This window comes from Poeciliopsis prolifica, unplaced genomic scaffold (assembly GCF_027474105.1).
Source record: "Poeciliopsis prolifica strain line A6 unplaced genomic scaffold, Auburn_PproV2 SCAFFOLD008, whole genome shotgun sequence".
NCBI lineage: Eukaryota > Metazoa > Chordata > Actinopteri > Cyprinodontiformes > Poeciliidae > Poeciliopsis > Poeciliopsis prolifica.
Genome location: NW_026562383.1, coordinates 12,845,770 through 12,866,140, shown reverse-complemented (window position 1 = coordinate 12,866,140; position 20,371 = coordinate 12,845,770). Strand labels below are relative to the sequence as shown.

Here is a 20,371-nt window from a genome sequence, read left to right as displayed (position 1 = left end):
TGGCAGACAGAACACGGTGCTTAAGGGACCCAATCCATGTAAGTGCCATTAAGTGGAAATTGCCGTTCACATATTCCAGTGGTTTGATTAATTATGCTCTCTCATGTGTTGTGATAAAGGCCAAATGAAATATGGGGAGCAAATTGCATTGTGTTTCTGTATCCTGTTATGTAAAAGCAGTTTAATTATTGTCACGTGTTTTGCCACCTGGCTGTCGGACACGAATAGGAATCATACAATGAATGTTACAAAAGAGCGGAAATGGTACTTGAAAGAGGGGATGTTCTTGCATCTGAGGCTTGGTTGATGCTTCTGCCCTCGCACTGGCTCATACTTTTTGTTCAATCAGAGCAAAATGCAAGAAGATGGCAAAGTTCTAAAGGAAGCATTGCGAGTAAGCGACTGGACTTTGAAATTCATTTAACTTTGTGAAGCAGGATTGCTTCTTGAAAGGTCTTCTCAGGCAAACATGGAATTAAGGCAATATTTTATGATGGCTGTGTAGCCTCTCTGGGGGATTGAAGGATCAGTCCAGGCTTTGTGTGATATCGTAAGACAGCTTTTTCAGATCAGAGGAGAGGCTTAGTTACAGACACTACTTTGAACTCAAAGAATCAGTGTAAGACAAAAACAAGCAAATTTGCAGCTTTAATTGAAATGCTTCCTTTTCCCCTCTCTTCTTTTTTTGTCTTTGTTCTCAAAGTGTTTCTGAAGAGTAGCACCCTCTAGTGCCATGGAGATTGAAAGACAACAATGTGCCTTCTGTTGTACTCTGTAATACTTAGAGTGCACTTCATTCTGTATTCTACAGTGTATGTGGAGGTATTAGCTCATAAAACCCTCCTACTGTTGTATGAACCGACTGACGTCCCTCAGCTCTATATGAACAGCAGGGCCCTGATACTCAGTCCCAAGCTGTTCCTGTTTGCCCAGAACGATCAGGCCTGGCCTCATGCTCTCTACCTGATCTAGTTGACTGGGCTGTGTAAGTTAGGTAGGCAGTCCCTGTCTCCATTCCCCTCCTCCCTCCCAATATGCACTTGGATGGGGGCTCAGGCTGCACCTTTTGTGTTCCACAGGGATAGGGGGCCAGATGGAGGAATTTGATTAACCAGCAGTGGAGGACCAAATGTTCAATTGGATACAGAACCAGTTGGAAGACGGGAGTGAGCAAGGGATAAGGCGGGGGTAGAGAGAGAAATCTAAAATGGCTGGTCATGTGCGCCGGCCAACACTTTTCCAAAGGGGAGCCCAAACAGACACTGAGGTGTAGTAATGCAGAAGCCTTTTCCAAGTACCAGCTGGGCCTTTTAGGAGCCTCTATCCCCACAGCAGACACTCAGCAGCCTCCGAGCAGCTTGACTTTACCATATGTGGAACTTTTTTATGCTCCACCTGGTTTCCCCAGGGGTCTTGTGCCGCTGGGATGCTGGAGGCAGGTGAATTGCTCTTAATGCAAGGCACTGAATCACTGGGCCAAATACATGAGGGAAGTGCCTGGGGAGTGGAGAGGAATCTGTAGAAAGATGGACTGGCACGACCTTTGTGCTCGTGCCTGCTTTAGCTAAGAAAAACTCATGATGTGTTTTTCTTAGTTAAAGCATATATATATATATATATATATATATATATTTTACAACTAATTTTTTCACTAAGCAGACTTTGGAGTTTTCAATTGCAATTATCACAATTGCATCTTTCTTTAAGGTATATTTGCCAAATAGTACTGTTAAGGCTTGTTTTAAACGACAAAGCCTTCAAAAACCAATTTCTTCTCCTTGAACTCAATTACTACATTTAAATAAAATCCAGTGCAATATTTTGACTTCAGTAGATTTGCAGATAATGTTCACTTGTGTGTAATTGAATCTCAGCATAAATCCACCTGCTCTATGAAGACCTCACAAGTTTGAAGAAGTTATGAAGACCAAGGAATGCGGAGATTCCACCTTCAATCAACATTGCAGTGGTTTAAAACAAAGGTTCTCCATTGTGGAACTTAGAGCCCACTCTCCTAACTGAAATAACTAGCCCTATCCCTTGTCTTAAATGTTTCCCTACTGCAGCACATGTGACATAAATGCATGGTAGTTATTAAGCTTCTGCAGCACTTGATGACATGCTGAGCAGACAATGCAGTTCTTTGAGTCATGTGTGCTGGGGCAAAGACACATTGAAAACATGAAGGACAGTGGGCCCTGAGGAAAAGAACTAAGAATAATTGGTTTAGATCAAAGAAGATTGATAACCCAGTTAAACTACAAACTCAGATATAATTGAAAGTATCTGACAAAAAATAGGCAAAAATATTAACTTCTTGTGTGACAACATTGTAGAGACATACCCCAACAAACTTCCAACTATAATTGAAACAAAAAGGTTTTGCAAAGTGCTTGGCATACTTTTTTAAAACTATGCTTTCCTTTTCTTCCATTTCACTATATTTTGTTGGTGTATCACCTAAAATTCCAGTAAAATACATGCAACTTTGTTGTGGCAACATTATAAAATTCAGAAAAGTTCAAGGAGTAGTTTAATAAGGTGTTATACAAGCATAGCTTTCTCGGTCCAGGCCATCAGGACAGATACTGTAGGTCAGTCGAGTGAAATTTTGGCCAAGATGATGGGGATGTGGTCACTCTCCTGCCTGCACCTGTCTTCCTGATTCTGTGGCACAGAGCCAGAGGTCAGGGGTCACAACAGGGGGCTGTCAAGGTCAAAGGTTTATCACTCTCCAAGAGGTCTTGGAGCCATCACTCAGATCCTGCGGTACACACGCTCTGCCCAGTCGAATTTCCCTCTTCCCCCACTTTTTCTAATCCTTCCAAATGGCTCAGGCAAAACTCCTGACAGCAGCGAGAGAAACAAACTGTGGGGTGTTGAGCTCTAAGCCATCAGCTGGAGATTTAACTTTGAAAAGATTCCCTTTTTACTCGCTGCCCTTTCCACCAATCTGAGGGCACACCAGAGTCCAAGCACCCAGAGCAGCTGCCCTCTGACCCTGCCAGCGGTTGTTGGTTTATTTTGTTTGGGCATTTGAGAGGGAAGGAGGCCTGCTTTTGACAGGTCAGGCAGCAGGACTTGGATGAGGTCTTTAGCCAAGAAGGGCCAGAGAGGGAGAATTTCACGGCTCGAGAAAAGACACACAAGCTACGCTGGGCTGGCTTTGCTTCTCCAGCTCCAGCTCCAGCATTATACCCTTGATACTGGATTAGTTGTCATATTCATGGAGACATGTGGAAAATGGGCTAATTTGGGGGGCGATTCATGCAAAGTCAATTCCATCATGCAGGCAGAAATTCCACGATACCTCTGTTTGTGCAGCTGTGCCCACTTCTCAAATTACACCAACCCCCTTCACAATCCTTTCCGCTCCCCTGTACTTCCTTTGAGCATGCCAGAAGCCTCACACAGGTCTTCTACTTATCAGGGACTAAAGTTAGAGATTATGAAACATAAGGGGGAGCCATGAGGTAGAGCCACGATTCTTCCTTGGGTCGGTGGAGGGGAGTGCCAGATTAGGGACATGGAACAAGGCCACATCAAGAAGGACTAACCATCAGGGTGTTGCACCAAGTCTGACAGACTGCAGGGAACAGACCTGCCGCATCGAGTCTGTCAGCTGTTCCAGCAGTTCAGTGCAATCGTGGGAGCCCCTTCCACTGAGACTGTGTTACTGAGGGCCTTTCTTGTGTTCTTCTGTTTTATTTTTTTGGGGAAAAAGGGGTCGGGGAAGGCAGGGTTCCAACTCTGTGTGCAAGAGGGGGTTTTGAGGGGTATAATTTAGAGCACAGAGGGAGCTTCGTCTCTCCATCTTATGATTTGGAGGTGAAGACAAGCGCCCTCGGGGGCCCCCTGTCAGAGCTTTTGGGCGCGCTCAGTGCAGACTTCAATAAAAACACACAAAAAGAATTCCCCCACAAGGGCGCCTGGCTGAATCGCTGACGCCAATGTAAAAGATTCAGTTTTTTCTGTGAATCATTTAGTACACGACCCCAAGCTTGCCAGACAACGTGACAATAACAAGGAACTACTGCTCCATCCTCCTCATCGAGAAATAACGGGGAATAGTTGCAACCAACCAGCGGAGAAGGGCCAAATGATTTCTTTCACACCAGCAATTTCACACATCGATCATCCTCTGCCACTCCTCCATTTTCCTTTCTCTACTCCCACCTCTCAATCCCCCCTTTTCTTTCCTCCTTTCACTGTATTCCTGTCATGACAAATGTCAAACACAGTCAGTTAAGAGTGTGTGTGTGTGTGTGTCTCTGTGTGTGTGTTTTTTTTTTTTTCCCTTTTTGGCAAGCAGGATGTTGCCAAGTTGAACGTGTGCTGGGACAAGACTGCTGCAGAAGCATCACACTGGAGCATCAGCATCAGATATTTCTGTGAAAGTAACAGAAATGTTTGAAGGTGTTGTCACAAGCTCACAGGTTCCTGCTGTTTGTGTGCACCGGAGGGAAATGGCACCTTCTCAGCCCTTTTGTCTCCTCCCTCTCCGTTGTTGTTTTTTTAAACTTATTTCTCTGTTTGGTTGTTATCACTTTTTACTATGGTTAAGAATCTCAGCATGGCTGTTTTTTGTTGGTTTTGACAGTGGGGGTCGGTGTTACAGTCGGAGTTAAAATTAGAGGAGTTGTTTCTCTGAGCGACTTGGAGACATGTCATCTTCTGGAAGCGGCGGGGAGTCTGTCAGTCACAGCCATGGTGTGTTTTAATCATCTCTGTCCCACTTGGTGGAGCGCTGACGGTTAGAGTGAGGGTTCCCTCCCCTGGACAATACCAGTGCGCTAGAATCTCATATGCTCTGATGTCAGACACAGCAACCGGTTAAGAAATATGAGACGTTTTCTTCCGCAAGTTAATCCTACAAATTCAATGGGGGAATCAAGCGACGTCTGGTGAATCTGACGACGTATCACAAGCGTATTTGAAAGGCTTTTGTGATCTTTCAAAGGATGTGACAGCTGGAAGGAGATTGGCAACAAAATAGCGGGAGTTTGTCACTATATTAAGAGAATGAAGTAGATGGAATAATCAAAACTTATGATGTGTTTGAAGCTTAATGAGCTGGGGCTCCCCCCAAGCGAGCAACAATAGAAGTGTTTTGTAATTCTATAGCCATTTTCACAACACACCAAGGAATTAGCAATATGCATTTATTTTTACATAAAAGTGGGTTAGACTGCATATTTTGTTTGATGATGTAGCAGCAATGACAGCAAATCTTTCCTTTCAGCTGCTCTGCGAAGACGAACAACCTCAAAGTTGAGAAGCTCTGGGTCAAAGTCAGGCTGTAGATTCCCTTAACCCTCAGTCAGAATAGGCATTTCACCTCAACTTAACCCTGGTCTGAACACGCTCACTTTCGTCCATTCCAGAGGCTCCTTTTGACAATCATAAGTTGTCATGGCCCAGAAGAACTTTCACTGTACAGCTTCCTGCTGACATCCTTGAAATCAGCAATGCTCTCCAGACTTTCATCATTCTATGATTGTGTTTGCTTGTTCAGAGAAATGCCATTTAAATCATCCACATTTGAACTTTTTTGAAGTAAACAGTTGCTTAATTTGAAAAGCATCCATATTCCTTTAACCTTGGGCAGCCTTTAATTTTTTTAATTTTAAGGAGATGTATTTGATAGGATTGCCTTGCATTTAGCTGCATTTATCATTCCATTAAGTTTGACTTGATTCCCAGTCCCTGTTGAATAAAAGCATCACAAACACCTTATGGTACTACTACCATGTTTCACTGGAGGCTGATATGTTAGTATGCCCAAAAGTTCAAATTCAGTCTCTTTTGTCCAGGGCATCTATTTCCATTCATTTAAACCATGTGCCCTGCATGGTTTATTGCAACTGAGACTTTTCATGGCATTCTTTAAAAATGTCTTTTTTTCTTTTTTACATAAAAGCTAGATTTGTTTACAACTTATGCCATGTTGATTTTCAAAATACTCTGTGATGTTGTTTTATAACCTAACTTTATCCCCTTCATTGTTCCTAACCCGTCTTCTGTGTTCCTTAGTTTTAATGGTACAGTTTCTTCTCTAATGTTCTCTGACAAACCTGTTAAATCTGCACAAGTGAATGTATACTGCCATGCAGTGATAAACATGTGAGCTTCTGAAGAGAGTTTCATTGAATATTATTTTGATAAAGAGGCAATGGAGGATAAGCATACTACACTGTTTTTTTTTTTGTGTTTTTTTTAATATGTCTTTTAGATGTGCATTTGTAATTCCACATACACTTTAAAATGGTTTACTGATTTGTGCTTTATCGCATTAAGTAGCATTTGGCCACTTAGCATCACCTTCCTAAAATGATGGCCTATGTCATGTTTTGCCAAAAGTAATATTTTTTAGATTTCCTAAATCATCTTTTGGAAAGAAAAAGGTGCTACGAGTAACATAATTTTAGAAAAGTGACGATAGAGGTTTGTCTTTGGATAAAAGTGGAGAAGTTGACTGTGTCTTAATACGTATGTGCTTATTTTATATATATTAAAAAAATTGTCTTTAGTGCTTTCACACTTTACTTCTTATTATCTTTTCTAGAGTGACATTTTCCACAAATGTGTGTCAGTTGTGCTTCAAACAGAGGTACTTAGAAAAATATCTCTACAAGCTCCTGAGCAATTAGTCCAGCTGCCTGCCTTTGTCCACCTACCTATTGTGTTCTTTGTAAAACACTATTCTCTTACACCTCCACTTACTCCATCCTCTGAGACAGGGCTGGAAATCCAAGGCTCTGAGTTGAATCCACAGTTGGTTTAAGCATAATGAAATGTATGTCATGTCTCTGGCTCATTCCCTCTGGCTTCTCTTCACCCCTGCACCTCCAACCCCACCGCAAATGCACCATCTTTGACAGGGAGGCCTCTGTGGCTTCTGCTGCAGTGATCTTTAGCTCCTTCAGGTCCCACCAACTATTTAGGATGTCCCTGCGATTTGAGGGTGGACTCAACCATAGATGCACGCTTCATAGCACTGACCGCAGAGCAGAATAGAAAGAGAGAGGGAGGCAAGGTTTAATCAGCCTCTTAGAAACCATGCCGGATTAAAAGAAAAAAACAAACAAACCTCCTCTTCAAGTAATAAATTGATGCAACAGTATTCTTATTGTAAACGTCAGAGTTAGTAGTGCTTACCATATCCATGCACGGGCCACTAAAAACATGCATATTTATTCTCTAGTTTCTACTTTTTCGTCTATTTTGTCTCTTCTCCCCAACGGTGTACACATAATAGAAACCATGGCAACACAAATCAGGTGCAGTTTCTGGAAAAAGGGACACAAGCTGAGCCATTTCAGATGATGCTTATTTAAATTTCAACATATATTGACTCAGCTCAGTATCTGTGTCTTTTTTTTATTTTGTATCCAATCTGTATGCAGATGAGACTGAACACACAGAGCATCTGTATGTATTTGTGTTTATGAGACTGTGTATGTGGTTTACCTAAAGCTTTGGAGCGTTTGGCTTTTTGTGTTCCCCGGCGCACATATGTGCATGGACATGTGTCTGTGCATAGATATCACAGCTCCAAAACGAGTGTGCATGTCCACTATATTAGACAGAAGCGCGTGAGGGGGTGCCCCAGCGTGTGTGTACTGCTGTCTGTTCAGAGCTCTCCGCGCCAGCAGGGTGCGCCATTCCAATTTACCCATCAGCCGAGGAGGCAGGGGGTAAAAGCGCGGGGCATCGCTGTCGGAGATTTCACATTCGAGGGACAAGATTACCTGTCAGGGGACCCCTGTGTGGAGGTGATGAGGGAGGGTGACTGCAGGGGCACAGTGTGGGGGAGTTCAGACTGTTTGGGGGGACAGGAGGAGTGCTGAAAGATGGGGAGGGCAGCATGACTAAAAACCACCCTGAAATCCATGGGTTCTCTGTTTTCTGGGGAGCATAGCTGCCAAGTTGCACATCTGTTTGACACCAGGCGCTGTGGTATGGCAGTCAGGGGCTGTCTGTCCTGATTCACATCTCTTCGCTCTCTACTTTGTTGCGAGAATCTAAACTACTGTTGGAGCTCTGTGTCTGCGGAGAAGCTTGCAAAACATTTTCCTTCTATATGAAGAAAAAGAAAACCAAAAAACACAAAGAAAGCATGAAAGGAAGATGTAAGATGGCTCAGATTTAGATTTTTCTCTTGCATGTGCCTCTTCACTCACCCCATCTTGAATTAATTCACATTTTGAGCCAAATCACACACCAGATTACTTTTTTATGCAGTTTTATATGGCAGATCAAAATAAAACACTTAAAATAATTACCAATAACTCCTGTTTTTTTTCTTTTTGTTTTTTTTTTTTTTTTTTTTTTTTTTTTCATATTTCTGTGACCAAAATTGTAATTTCGTTTACACCTTACAAGTTTCCAGCAGTGACTACTTTTTTTCCCCCAACTCCGCCATAAATGACAGACTTGTGATTTGAACGTTAAAGAGTTGTTTCATTGTTGAAATCAGGGATGAATATCCGGTGATCTCCAGAGGTACATTGAGCCTCTTGATTGCTTCTCCCGTTAATGTGCCATACTTATTTTGTTCCGGGATAACAAAGTAAAGGGTGAATGAATACAAATGCGCACCTTATTACAAATTTTTATTTGGACAAAATGTTGAAAACCGTGAATCTGTTTCCTAACAAATATGTCTAAGTTTGTGTAAAGTACAGAAAGTGCAAAAGTTAAAGGGGTATGAATGAAGGGGTTTAAATACTCTACCAAGGTGCTTTATGTGTTAAGAAACTCTGTGCTTGAAACACTAGATTGAATCGTTCCTTAAAGCCCACAGACCCAGGTTGCTCTCATCTGTGTTCACTCTGCTTATGTTTAAGTGTCAGCCAAGATAACTAACGCTGCTCCAGATATCCTTAAAGTCTGTTGGGAGACGGGACATTCCAAACTGCAGACCTCATTCTTTACCCCATCTCTGCTGCCATTAGTTAATTATATGCAGGTGTTTTCCTTTCTCAGTCATTTTTGTTGTTGTTCAAGACCTAATAAAATGTAGCCATAAGAACAAAAAGCCAGAAAGGCGGCGAGAAGAAAAGGGGGGAGATGGTGTGGAGGAAGTGGCTGAATGTGCTGTGTGAAGCAAATTATTGCCCCCATGTAGATTCATCAGTTCTCCCTGCTGGATTAAGGAAGGGCCTTTCTAATGAAGTTCGCCCCGTCAAAATGAAGGGACTAATTCTGATTTAGCTGAGGTAATGAACTTCCCCTCTCCTAGTGAGAGCAGCGCCATGGGGTGAGGAAAGAGGGGTGGCAGTGGAAGAAGAGGAGGGGGCAAAGCAGAGTGGCAGTAAGAGAGAGACGGAGGCAGGTCGAGGAATGAAGACGGGAGAGATCCATGGAAAGAGGACAAGATAGAGCCAGGAGGAAGAGTGAATGCAAGGGAAGAAAGAGAAAAAAAATTATGCAAAACGGCTGTCTCGTATTTGCTGAGATGTATTAAATTTCCAGTGCGGGTGCCTGTGTTATATAAAATTATGTTAATGTCTTGTGGCCCGCTGCGAATGGCGGCTTGCTGGTCCTGAGCATGCGTGGCTGGCCGCTACACGGAGCGCGCTCAGTGGGACTCAGCTTTTCTATTAAGGAAAACCTCTAGACACCTGATGATGAATTCTCTCTCACCAAATGTTCCCCCTTTTTTGTGTCGAAAATATGAGAGCTTCTCTAAATGACTTTGGAGAGCCTGGCATGGCGCTTGGCGGCCCGCATCTAGCAGGGGGGAGAAAGGGTTTAAAGAGTGGGGGGCAAGCTGAGGTGTGGAGGGGGGGGTCCCTTTGCATCAGGCTAAGGGAGTCAATTAAGGCAAGCACTGATAATTATAAGCCGGCAGAACGCAGGGGCTGGCTAATTGTACAGTGTTCCATGCCGCGAGCCCAGCCAAGGGGCCGTTCTTCAACACTCTCCTTCCTTGCTCTTTTGTATGGACCGCGAACCCCAAAGACCCCTCATACCTCAGCCTGACAATGCCACAGTGAGGCTTGCAGAAAGAAGATGTAAAAAAAAAAAAAAAAAAAGAAGACAAGAAAAAGAGAAAAGTCCAGCATCTGCCCATAATTAACATTTTACATTCAGGCCACTCACTCTTAAGAGATCTAAATTAAAGTACTGCCTCATTTCATTTTCTAAAAGCTCCTGAAAGTTTTATTGTTTCCCTGCTTGTTTGTAATCCTCACTTTGTACACCAACTTTTACCCAGTCTTAGAAAGTCAGGGCAAAGAGGCTTGACCTTTACTTCCTCCTGAACACAAACAGGCCCTGTAGTTTAGAATAGGTATGTGTGTAGAGTAAATTAGAGCATTTCAGTGTAGTGGTATTTTTTGTATGTGGCTGTAGGGGGTCCAGCACTCCATGCAATCCATCTCAGGCAACCTGCATTGTTTGTCCCCAATGGACCTTCGTACCTGCCTGCAGCTGCTGCGCCTACATATCATTCGTTAGCACGTATTTGCCTCTCACCTTTGTTGTTCTGGATCTCTCCCTTCTCCTTTTTTTTTCTCTACAGCCACAGTGACCTGTACAACTGGTCAAATGTTTTAGCTATTCTGTTTTTTCCACTTTAAGCATAAAAAATGATTGGTGCCATAGGATGTGGGTTTCAAACCTGCAACTAGAAGTGCAAGTTGTAATATCAAGTTCTACAGCAGGATTTCTTCACCAAAAGCCGTCACTAGCTTTAGCTCCCCCTAATGATCCCACAGCGATCATTAGCAGACATTATTGTTCCACGTTTATCTGAAATCATCACACAGCTAAGGTGGGATATGTAAATCTGACTTGTGCAAGTAAATGCATATTTAACACATCCTGAGGATCATGTTGGAAGCACTTTGCCACCACCTAGTGGTCAAAGTCTGCCTCAATCGCATACTGAACTCCTTGACTATATTGAGATTAACAGTCCCTTCATAATTTTGAGCCTGTTTGCAAAACAAACTAAATATATTTTTTAAAATAAAATTACACTTTAAAAAAATACCTTCAAGCTGAAAGAACAAAATTAGCATATATTTTTTTAATTTTTTGAGAAAAATCTGAAATGCTAAGAAAATAATATATTTGTATGCATTGATTTGCATATTCTAATAGATTTTAGTGTAAAGAATGTTTTGCTCTTCAAACTAGACACCACATTGTTTTTTGTGTGCTGTTAAGTCTTCTGTGAAAAACACAACATTTTTAAGTATACTTGCCAGTTCATCTCCAAGTCTAACCTTGTCTTCTTTGTGTACATAATTAATTAAACAATAGGTTTTCCCACCCAGGAATGATAAGCCGGGATAGAAATTGGACTCAAAATGCAACAAATTTTTGTGTCATCAGGAACTGAAATTATCAAATATAATCAAGGATCACAAGTAAAACCAATTTCTGAGTAATATGAAACACTTAAGATATGTTTTAAACACATAATACATAGTAGTGATAAGAATTGTTGTTGTTTTTTTCTGACAAGTCAAGTCTCAGTTTGATTATATAACACATGTAAGTCATGTGTTGGACATCAGCTAAAAATCTAAAAAATAAGCTGTCATACCTTACACCAAATAAGAAGTGACTCACAAGTCTCTTCTCAGCTGTGTTTTTTTGCACACAGCCGTCTTCTCTTCCCTCTGTCCTCCTGCATGTGACCTGGAAATCGATCTCAGCACGCCAAGTTGAACGATGTCTCAATTTCTAGAAAAGATCCAAAGGAGAAAGGGACAATGAATTGCGTGAGCATGAACAGCTGTATTGTTTTGTGGGAGCTCTTTCAGCACTCATAATATGAAAAAGTTTTTTACAATAATTCAAAAATGTAAATTTCACAGACAATTTTAGTGCTCATGTAAAAGAGATGCAAATGTTTTGAATAGGTTTGATTTCTAATGATTGCTTAGACCAGTGAACTTTTTGGCAGAATACTCCTTTAGAGAAGAGTTTTCCAGGACCCTCCACCTCAACAAGAATTTGTTTTTGTATGGATGATTGCAGTTTATACTTCAGTCTTCTATTTTTTTCTCTTCTTTTGTCAAAAAGAAATTGTTTGATCTTGTCCTTGTTTTTTTTCTTCATTTCTCAAAATAAAGTAGTAATTGTGTTTTCATAAAACAATAAAAATTGAAGTGCTTCACCAACTAAAATGATAAAAAGAACAAAAAAGGTGTTATCCTTTAAGATACACTTCAAGAAATTTATTATCAATATTATTAATATTATTACTGATATTAAATTTACTCTCACCAATACAAACAAAATGCCTTTTTAATAACAATATATGTTTACAACTACTGTTGTAAACATACCTATCTCGAGATACACATAAAATAATAAAAATAATAAAATTAATTCAAATGAAATAAATTTTAAGACCTTTACAATCAGTATACTCTTGAAACTATGACAGAAATGAAAAAAGTTTAAATTTTTGTTAAAATAAAAAGACAGGAATCTCCAAATGTTATGTAGGATTTAGAATTTTCTAAACTCATTTGCGTTTCTCTCTATTGTTTTTCACAAAATATGTGAACTCATGCAGTTTCTATTACTATTATTTAACCCAAATTTTTTTTTAAATCTTGGGTTTTATTATTTATTTTATTATTTCATAAACAATAAATAATAAAATAAATACATTTTACAAATAAAAAAGGTGGCTGACCCATTAGTCTTTACTTTATTTCAATGTAAACTCATACACCCACACGCATGTAGATTGTTTCAAATAAAGCTGAGAAATAATAATAAAAAAACTAAATATTTCATATTTTCTCCAGAGAAATATTCAATATATTTATGAAACATTTGTAGAGAACAAATCTCTGTTTATTTCTTTACACCTACTATAAATTTAACAGCAGGACACATAATGATAATGTCTTTGCTTCTCTTTTCATGTCTTCCTGTCCTCGTTCAGAACATCTGTATGCCAGCAAACAGCGGCACACTGTCATCATCACTATGTTGTTACTGATTATCACCTAAGGAAACGGTTTTCGTTCCAAAACTTTAGAAGAAATGAGCCGCATTGTTTGGCGCATGGAGGCTGGACAGATTCGCCTTGTGAGAGCCCAGAGCAGAATCAGTTACTTTCCTGTGCTCTTTGTGCTACTTCCTGTCTCAGAAAAAGTGCTTAAAATTAATGCTTTCTATATTTAAAAAAAAAAAAAAGATAAATTTACTTGGTATGTTTGTGAAAAAGAAGAAAGTGTCCTCACGATTTTGTCCCTCATGTTTTGTGAAATCCAAAAGGTGTTCTACTTGGCTAAACCCTTTGTAACAGTCGTTGAAGCGTTACGCATGTTTATCTCAACACAAAAACCTGTCACTTTGGTGTTTCTGCCTCTGGCCTGGTAGCCAGGGGAGCTGTGAAGCGGTTAATGTAGGCAGTGCGCGGCTGATCCTAGCAGGGGCCTAGCCCTGCTCTGATTAGCACCTCCAACGAGCTGCCATGCATCAGAGCTGACATTGTCTCAGAGTCTCGTTCCCCCACAATCCTCTGCTCTTGCTGTGTGAGGGCGTCACTGCTGACATGTCACAGCCTCACCCCTTCTTCTCCCTCTGCAGGTTGGAAGTAATCCAAAGTTGGGACAGGATCATGAGAGCTTCACTACCTGGGTTACCTTAGCTGTATCTTCCTCTCGCAGAACAGAAAATGTATTTTGAGTCCTTCATCTTTATGGCACTAAAGCTTATTCTTTCCTGGTGCAGTCGTCCTCCAGCATTCTCCAGCATTTTCACTTTTATGAATTGACGCATCATCACATAGCCCTTGCTCTTTATGTTACATAATGATATTTTCATACATTTTGTAAATTAGGACATTGTATTTAGAATGTCACAAAGAAAGTGGCATGCAAAAGTATTGATACTAGCAAGTTAATATGGTTACATCTAAAGAAATGCAACATGAGCTGTACGTTTAGCGTCATTCTACTATAAGGGCGTCGTCCACACCTCAATCTAAAATTGCTTTTCTTCCAGTTTTGACCCTTCAATTTTGCTCTGTCCATCCTTTCTTAAACCGTGACCAGATTCCTCTCCCTGCTATATAATTGAATTCAGTCTGTTCTCTAATGTTCTCTAATAACCACCTTTATTTAGGAGTGTCAAAGTAAAGTGGTTTAATACAAAGGTACACCACAGCTTTTAAATTATTATTTGTGATTAATAAAAAAACAAAAAAACAATGATTTTATTTATTTAAAAAATGACCTACTTTGTGTTGTGCTTCCACATAAAATAGTCAAGATAATATGACTCTGGTGCTTGCAATCTTACAAACTGTGAACAAGTTGAATGTGTGCGGATAGTTTCGCAAGACAATGTATAAAGAAAATGATCTAACTCGATTCTCTCTACTCCTCTTAAACTGTGGAGGCAGGAAGAAGGTATTAAAAATGTTCTCCCGTAGGCACCAGTTCTCCAATCAGTTTTGGTCCAGGGGGAGTCCATCCCTCTGAGTTCCCACCTACCACCTTCCCACCCCCATATTCTGCATTCCCCCGGTCCTTAATGGGCCACATAGTACTTCTGAAATGAGCTCTTGCCTTATGAGCAGTGCTTCTACCTCAAGAGAGCGCACCACACGGAGGAGGAGTCAATTTGTATTCACCCATAATTCCCTGGGCCTTAATCACGCAGATTTTCCCCCCATTATCAGTTAATGGATAGTTCCCGTGGAGAGAAGACGAAGTAAATCCACCTACTGTTTACAGGCCCGAAGCTTTCTCTTCTGCTGCCATCCAGCATCCTGCAGTGGGTTGTGTGTACAGCAGTGAGTCTGCTGAACAGCAGTTCTTGTTGGTTTATTAACACATAACTCCAACATCAGGCTGAAAAGTAGGAGACAGATGGTGAGGCAAAGGCAGAGTTCCTCATAAAACATGCTCATCCAAAGCAGGTAATCCTTTCTTTTATTGCAACATTTGACATTTTAGATACTCAGCCTCGCTTTGGCCTGTTAGTTTGAGAGGACGAGCTTTGATCGCTACATCTGCTCCCTCTCCGCTTCTCTGAAACAGCCCATTCAAGTCTACTAAATATTCTCAATTTGTTCTCCCACTTGTTTGCTCATTACTCTCTGCAAAAAGAAGTGCCCAGATTGATGTCCTTAATATCATCTACTCTGGCGACGCACAAGCAACTGGGGTCCCTCTAATAGTGAGCTTCAGAGAAGCGTTCACTGTGCCCCAGAGAGGAGAGTAAATCTAAGTATCAGATTTTTCTCGTGGAAAACGAAGCGCTCTAATTCAAACTGCTTCTCAGCAGAATTGTTTAAAAGTAGTGAGGGACAGTGATGGCTTTGGAACAGAATAAGATGAGGGAGATTTTTAATTAAACAATACCCCTGCATTGTACTTAATTACACACTATCGTCTTAAATTGAGGTTGCCTTTGGTTACTTTATTTTTAGTCTGTTACTCATCATTAGATAGTTATTTCAACCTTTACAGTTATTTGCTAGAGAAATTATATGCCATTAATTATTTCACGTTGTCATAATTGTCAATACTAAAGCTAACCTTTTATAACTTTTATATTTAAAAATATTGTTGTTGTTTTTTTTTTTGTTTTTTTTATTGCTAATTTTGGTAGAAGTAACTGTAGATGGGCTGAGGTGTTTTGAGCTGTGATTTGAATAAATTCAGAAAATCTACATTTGCAATGACAGGAGGAAAACCACATGTTAAATGCTGTAAAAGACTTGCGTGCACCCAAAATGCAGTGGAACAACCAAAACCATAGAGCAAGAGCTACAATGGATGGCTTTAATTTCAAAAGCACTGTGAATACGTTTGCAAGGTACTACAAACTAAAATTAACACACTGTGCTCAGTAAACTCTGCCCACATCAATTTTTGCTCTGCTAAACTGTAAGATCCAGGTCCGCAAGACTCTGCTTCCCAAACAACCTTCAACAGCACACAGTCCTCTGCTTGGATAAAAAAGTAAACAGCACAGAGAAAATAGAGACCATTCTTTGTGAAAGTAGTTTTCCCCTCTCCCTCTCCTGTCCTCCACATGGGAGAGATATTAGGCGTTTGTGTTTTAAGGAGCTGTGAAATACATAAACCATGAGCCCCAGGAACGCGAGACCCTGTGGATATGCAGATGGGCTTACTTTGCTGGTGTCAGGGATGCTTAGAGGGAGCAGACGCAGGAGCAGTTCTCATCTAAAGGATTTTCTTAGGAGTGCAGGGGGACAGGGTGGTGGCAGCAAAGAACACCCGGGAGACTCGGAAAAACAGAGTGGGAGGAGGGAGAGAGGAGGATAGAGAAAGAAAGGGAGAGAGAACTGACAGTCCCCCGTGGCCTTGTAACTATATCCAGAGTCTGCACGGTGCTCTAAGAGGGGTGGGGGCCCACACAGGGCCTTGCTGATTGGGCAGGTCTGGAGAAGGGCTGGGGGGGCAAAAGGAAGTGACCTCAGCCCAATGAGGCAGCTATAGGGGTGAGGAAGCTGACTTCCTCCCTTGGCTCTCACTAAGAAACAGGCTGCCAGCCTGATTCAGCCTCTGCTACTTTGCGGAATACAAACCCAGTCCTGAAGGCTGGATCGGCGACCGAACGCAGCATAACCTACTCGGCAGTCACTTAGGCTAACTTTATCTGAATGCTTGTCCTCTGTTTTCTGTCCATTTATTGTTGCTTCTTAGATTTGCTGGGATCATCTAGAATTTAAATTGGCCAGTATAATTGTTTTTTTTTAATAAAAATCAATAATTGTCTCTACCTGACATCAAATCCTGTTCATTTACCTTTTCATTGTTTCTTACCCTGTAGTTTTGATTGTAATTTGTCTGTCTGCTGTGCCTCTTCATTTCATGCTTTCCAGCATATGTCATCTGGTGTCCTTCTGCATGCCTAAATCTTCAAATTTTGCCCACCTCTCAAAAGAGAACAAGATTTAAATGCATTACTTTTCAAATATATTTCAGCAATTATTTATATTTTATGCGTCTTCAGTCAGAACAAATGTGGTTCCAAATTAAAAAAATTTCATGTAAAACTGTATAAAAGTTTATGTATAAAACTCATTAGAAGTATATGCTACTTAAGTACAGTGTAAAACATGGCAAATATGTTGAGAGAAATTAAATATAGGCCACAAAGTTCATACTACCAGTGACACGTGCCAGTGATTATTCTGCTCCATATACTATTTCATTTGAAATACGACCGAGTACCATTTTTTTTTTTCAATTATGATTGTCAAAATCACCAGGCTTGTCCTTTAAAATTGAAGTATTTCAACTTCCTACCTCCACTTTCGCCTCATGCACCTGCTTATAGACACAAACATAGACATTCGCTTGCACAAGGTCAGTCATGCAGGTGCGGAGTTATCTGCATAATGAAACAGGCCAGGTCTCTGAAGAGACGGCATTGTGTATAAGGGTCAAATGAGGGCTGCGCATATGGTGGAGGAGTGGATCCGCGTAAGCTGCAGCGACCTCCACCTCAAGTGTGCACATCCTAACACAGATAGGCAAACAGTGGTGATCAAAGAGAACAGTGATCCTCTTGCACGGCTGCATGAATGCACTCATGCTACTCTCCCATAACCCCCTGCACCCCCCCCCACTTTTCACTGATACCTGGTGCTACACTCAGTTGCACATGTAGGGTACAGAGTAACTCATCTGTCAAATACGTGATCGCAGCAAACACAACACCAACTCACTCCCTTTTGAACTACTTTGATAGGTTTTTGCCTGTCAAGCAGAGATGTCTGTGAGAACATGGTGATATATGGTGCTTGCAGCTTGGTTCCATGCAGTAAATATATTATCAGAAGCTCAGTAGAAAGTATATACTTATGTTATTGAGAAATGATGTAAAGGAAAGTCTGTCAAAAAGGCATTACATTATAAAAGTTCCGTATGCATATACTTTCTCAATGTTTCTTCCATCACTGCAGGAAATGTTTCAATTTTCTTCTTTTGCTGGAGTATTAAGGATCGTTGGGTTCCAGTTGTCACATGTACCCATCATCAAATCAAAGCCAAAGAAACTGTGATGGTAGCTATTTTTTTACAGATGCCATTACTTTGTCTAAAGCCTTACTGCGAAAACTAAAAAGGAAAATACAAATGTAGTAATAAAGTGATAAAGTGGGCAAAGATTGCAATAATTTTACAAATATTTTCCAAAATTATGTCATGCTGTAAAATATAAAAAGGATTATAAATAAGATGTTTTACATTTATGGTGCTATTGTCTCATTTTTAGTTGCTTCATTCTACCTAATTTGGCAAATAACACACACAATAAACTTTCTGCTTGGACACGGCCACGCACAGCTGTTTAGCTTGATTATGAATACATGCTCCTGGTACCCAGGGCCTCTGTGGTGGGCAGTGGGCTGTGGAGACCTGGGGATAAACCCTGGATGAGCCCCTGAGGTATCCACCCTACCCCCAGACCTGCAATGATGGGCTCTGCCAGGAGTTTGATGGTGCACGGTCTGGCCCTGTGGCAGAGTGTAAAGCACTTTTATTGACACAGTGGAGAGGAGCACTTTTTCTAGAAATCTGAGTCAGCGAGTTACTCCAAATGAAAGTGCATAGTTTACAGTAGTAAAATCTATTTAAGTTATTAGTAGAGTTTTTGAAATGTACATGGATTTATGTGTTTGCAATCCAGCAATTACATGGCATCCAGTTGCATTTTAACATGTTAACATTGTAGCACCAAAAAGCGCAGTATCGTGATTTGATGTTTTATAATACAGTGTGTCATGTGCTGGATATTTTATCAATGCTTGAAACTAATGAAACAAGATCTTCAATGTCTCTTGTGCCAAACTAGATCTAACTCCTCTGAACAGTCAAAGTGCCACAGACATCAAGTTGATTAAAAAGTAAGAGAATAGTAGGAAACCAGGGTTTGATCTCAATTGATGTAGCCATCACTACATTCATCAATTATATAATTTAATGTAATATCCAGGGCTATTTAAAAAGCAGACTGGAGACTGATGATATTAAGATATTATTATAGAAAGATCTTCTTTACAAAAATATCCTCTTGAGTGGTAATTCTGATTCAACAAATCTCAAATCCCGTTCTCTCTATCTAAACCTCTTTTGATGTTATTTTAATTTGCAAATTCTAAAAATAAATCATTATTTGTGCAAGTTAATCAAAAGGATGATGTACACCACGATCTCTAGCGAGAAACCAACTTGTTATTCAATTAATGTCTGATGGGACAGGGTCACATGTTCTTTTTTTTTCCTGTTTGAATCATGAAAATCTCAGACAGGACAAAAAAAAATGTGGTGTTAGGGTTAAGACTAGAGCGAGACCTTTTGCTGCTCCCCGGCCATTCATGCTCTGTTTATTTTTCCACTCATGGTTCTCTGTGTGTTTGTGTTGTTTCTTCTCCGCAGAGGAAGGACTGAACCATGAATGCAAGCTCTGTAGTCAGTCATTCGACTCACCGGCGAAGCTTCAATGCCACCTGATTGAGCACAGCTTCGAGGGCATGGGGGGAACCTTCAAGTGTCCTGTCTGCTTTACAGGTTTGCACATTACCTTGAAGACAAATCAAGTGAATTAATGAAAAAAATATATATATAAATGGTAAATTTGTCATTGATAACTGAAAAAAAAGAAGAAAAAGCAATTACAATGTCTTGACCAGTCATACTGAATAAAAATGTAGTTATATGACAGCAATAAACTTAATTTTATTGGGTTTCTATCAGACAGATCAACACACGTTAGTGCACACTTGAAATGTGCAATGTAGTTTAAAGCTATTTTTACATAAAATACTAAAAGCCATTGTAGTTATACTTAACAGGCACTGAGTCAATTCTTAGCACACATCCATGTCGCTGCAGTCAGTCATGTTGCATGTCTTTTGGGGTTTGTCTCCATGTCCACAGCTTGAGACTAAAGATTGTGTTCAATTCTTTTTGAAAAATAGATTCCACTCTGTCCCATACGATTGAGAACAGCTTGCAACCATTTAAAAACATTACTAGAAATTCTCAGATTAAGGTCAAATATATTCTGAATATGCTCCAAGCCACTGATATAGTTGTATTTTTAGGGATTTTGTCCTGCTGGAGTGGTGAACCTCCACCCCAGTAGAAAGACTTTTGTAAATTTTAACAGGCTTTCTTCCTGTGCTCTATCAGACAGATAGAGCACATGAAAAGTTTCTAAGTCCCTGCTGAAATGAAACATCGCCACTCCATGATCTATTTGTGTATTAGTTTTCCTCCAAACACAACATGTTGTATGTACAAGAAAAAAAAAGACTCTTCACAATGTTTGCAGGGTTATCTGTAACTTGAAACTGGACTTTCTTCCTTTCCTCTTATTACGTTTCCATCCCACACATTTTAGTTTC

At 40.4% G+C, this 20,371-nt stretch overlaps 1 protein-coding gene across 8 annotated transcripts in view; it reads left to right on the top strand.

Moving 5' to 3' along the window:
• LOC129362146 (zinc finger protein 521) overlaps positions 1-20,371 on the top strand; it is a 112,678-nt gene that overhangs the window by 69,170 nt on the left and 23,137 nt on the right. For all 8 annotated transcript variants that reach the window (XM_055033520.1, XM_055033513.1, XM_055033516.1 and 5 more), the window contains one exon: positions 19,401-19,532. In XM_055033520.1, coding sequence (XP_054889495.1) covers positions 19,401-19,532 — 132 coding nt within the window. The remainder of the gene's footprint in view (positions 1-19,400; positions 19,533-20,371) is intronic.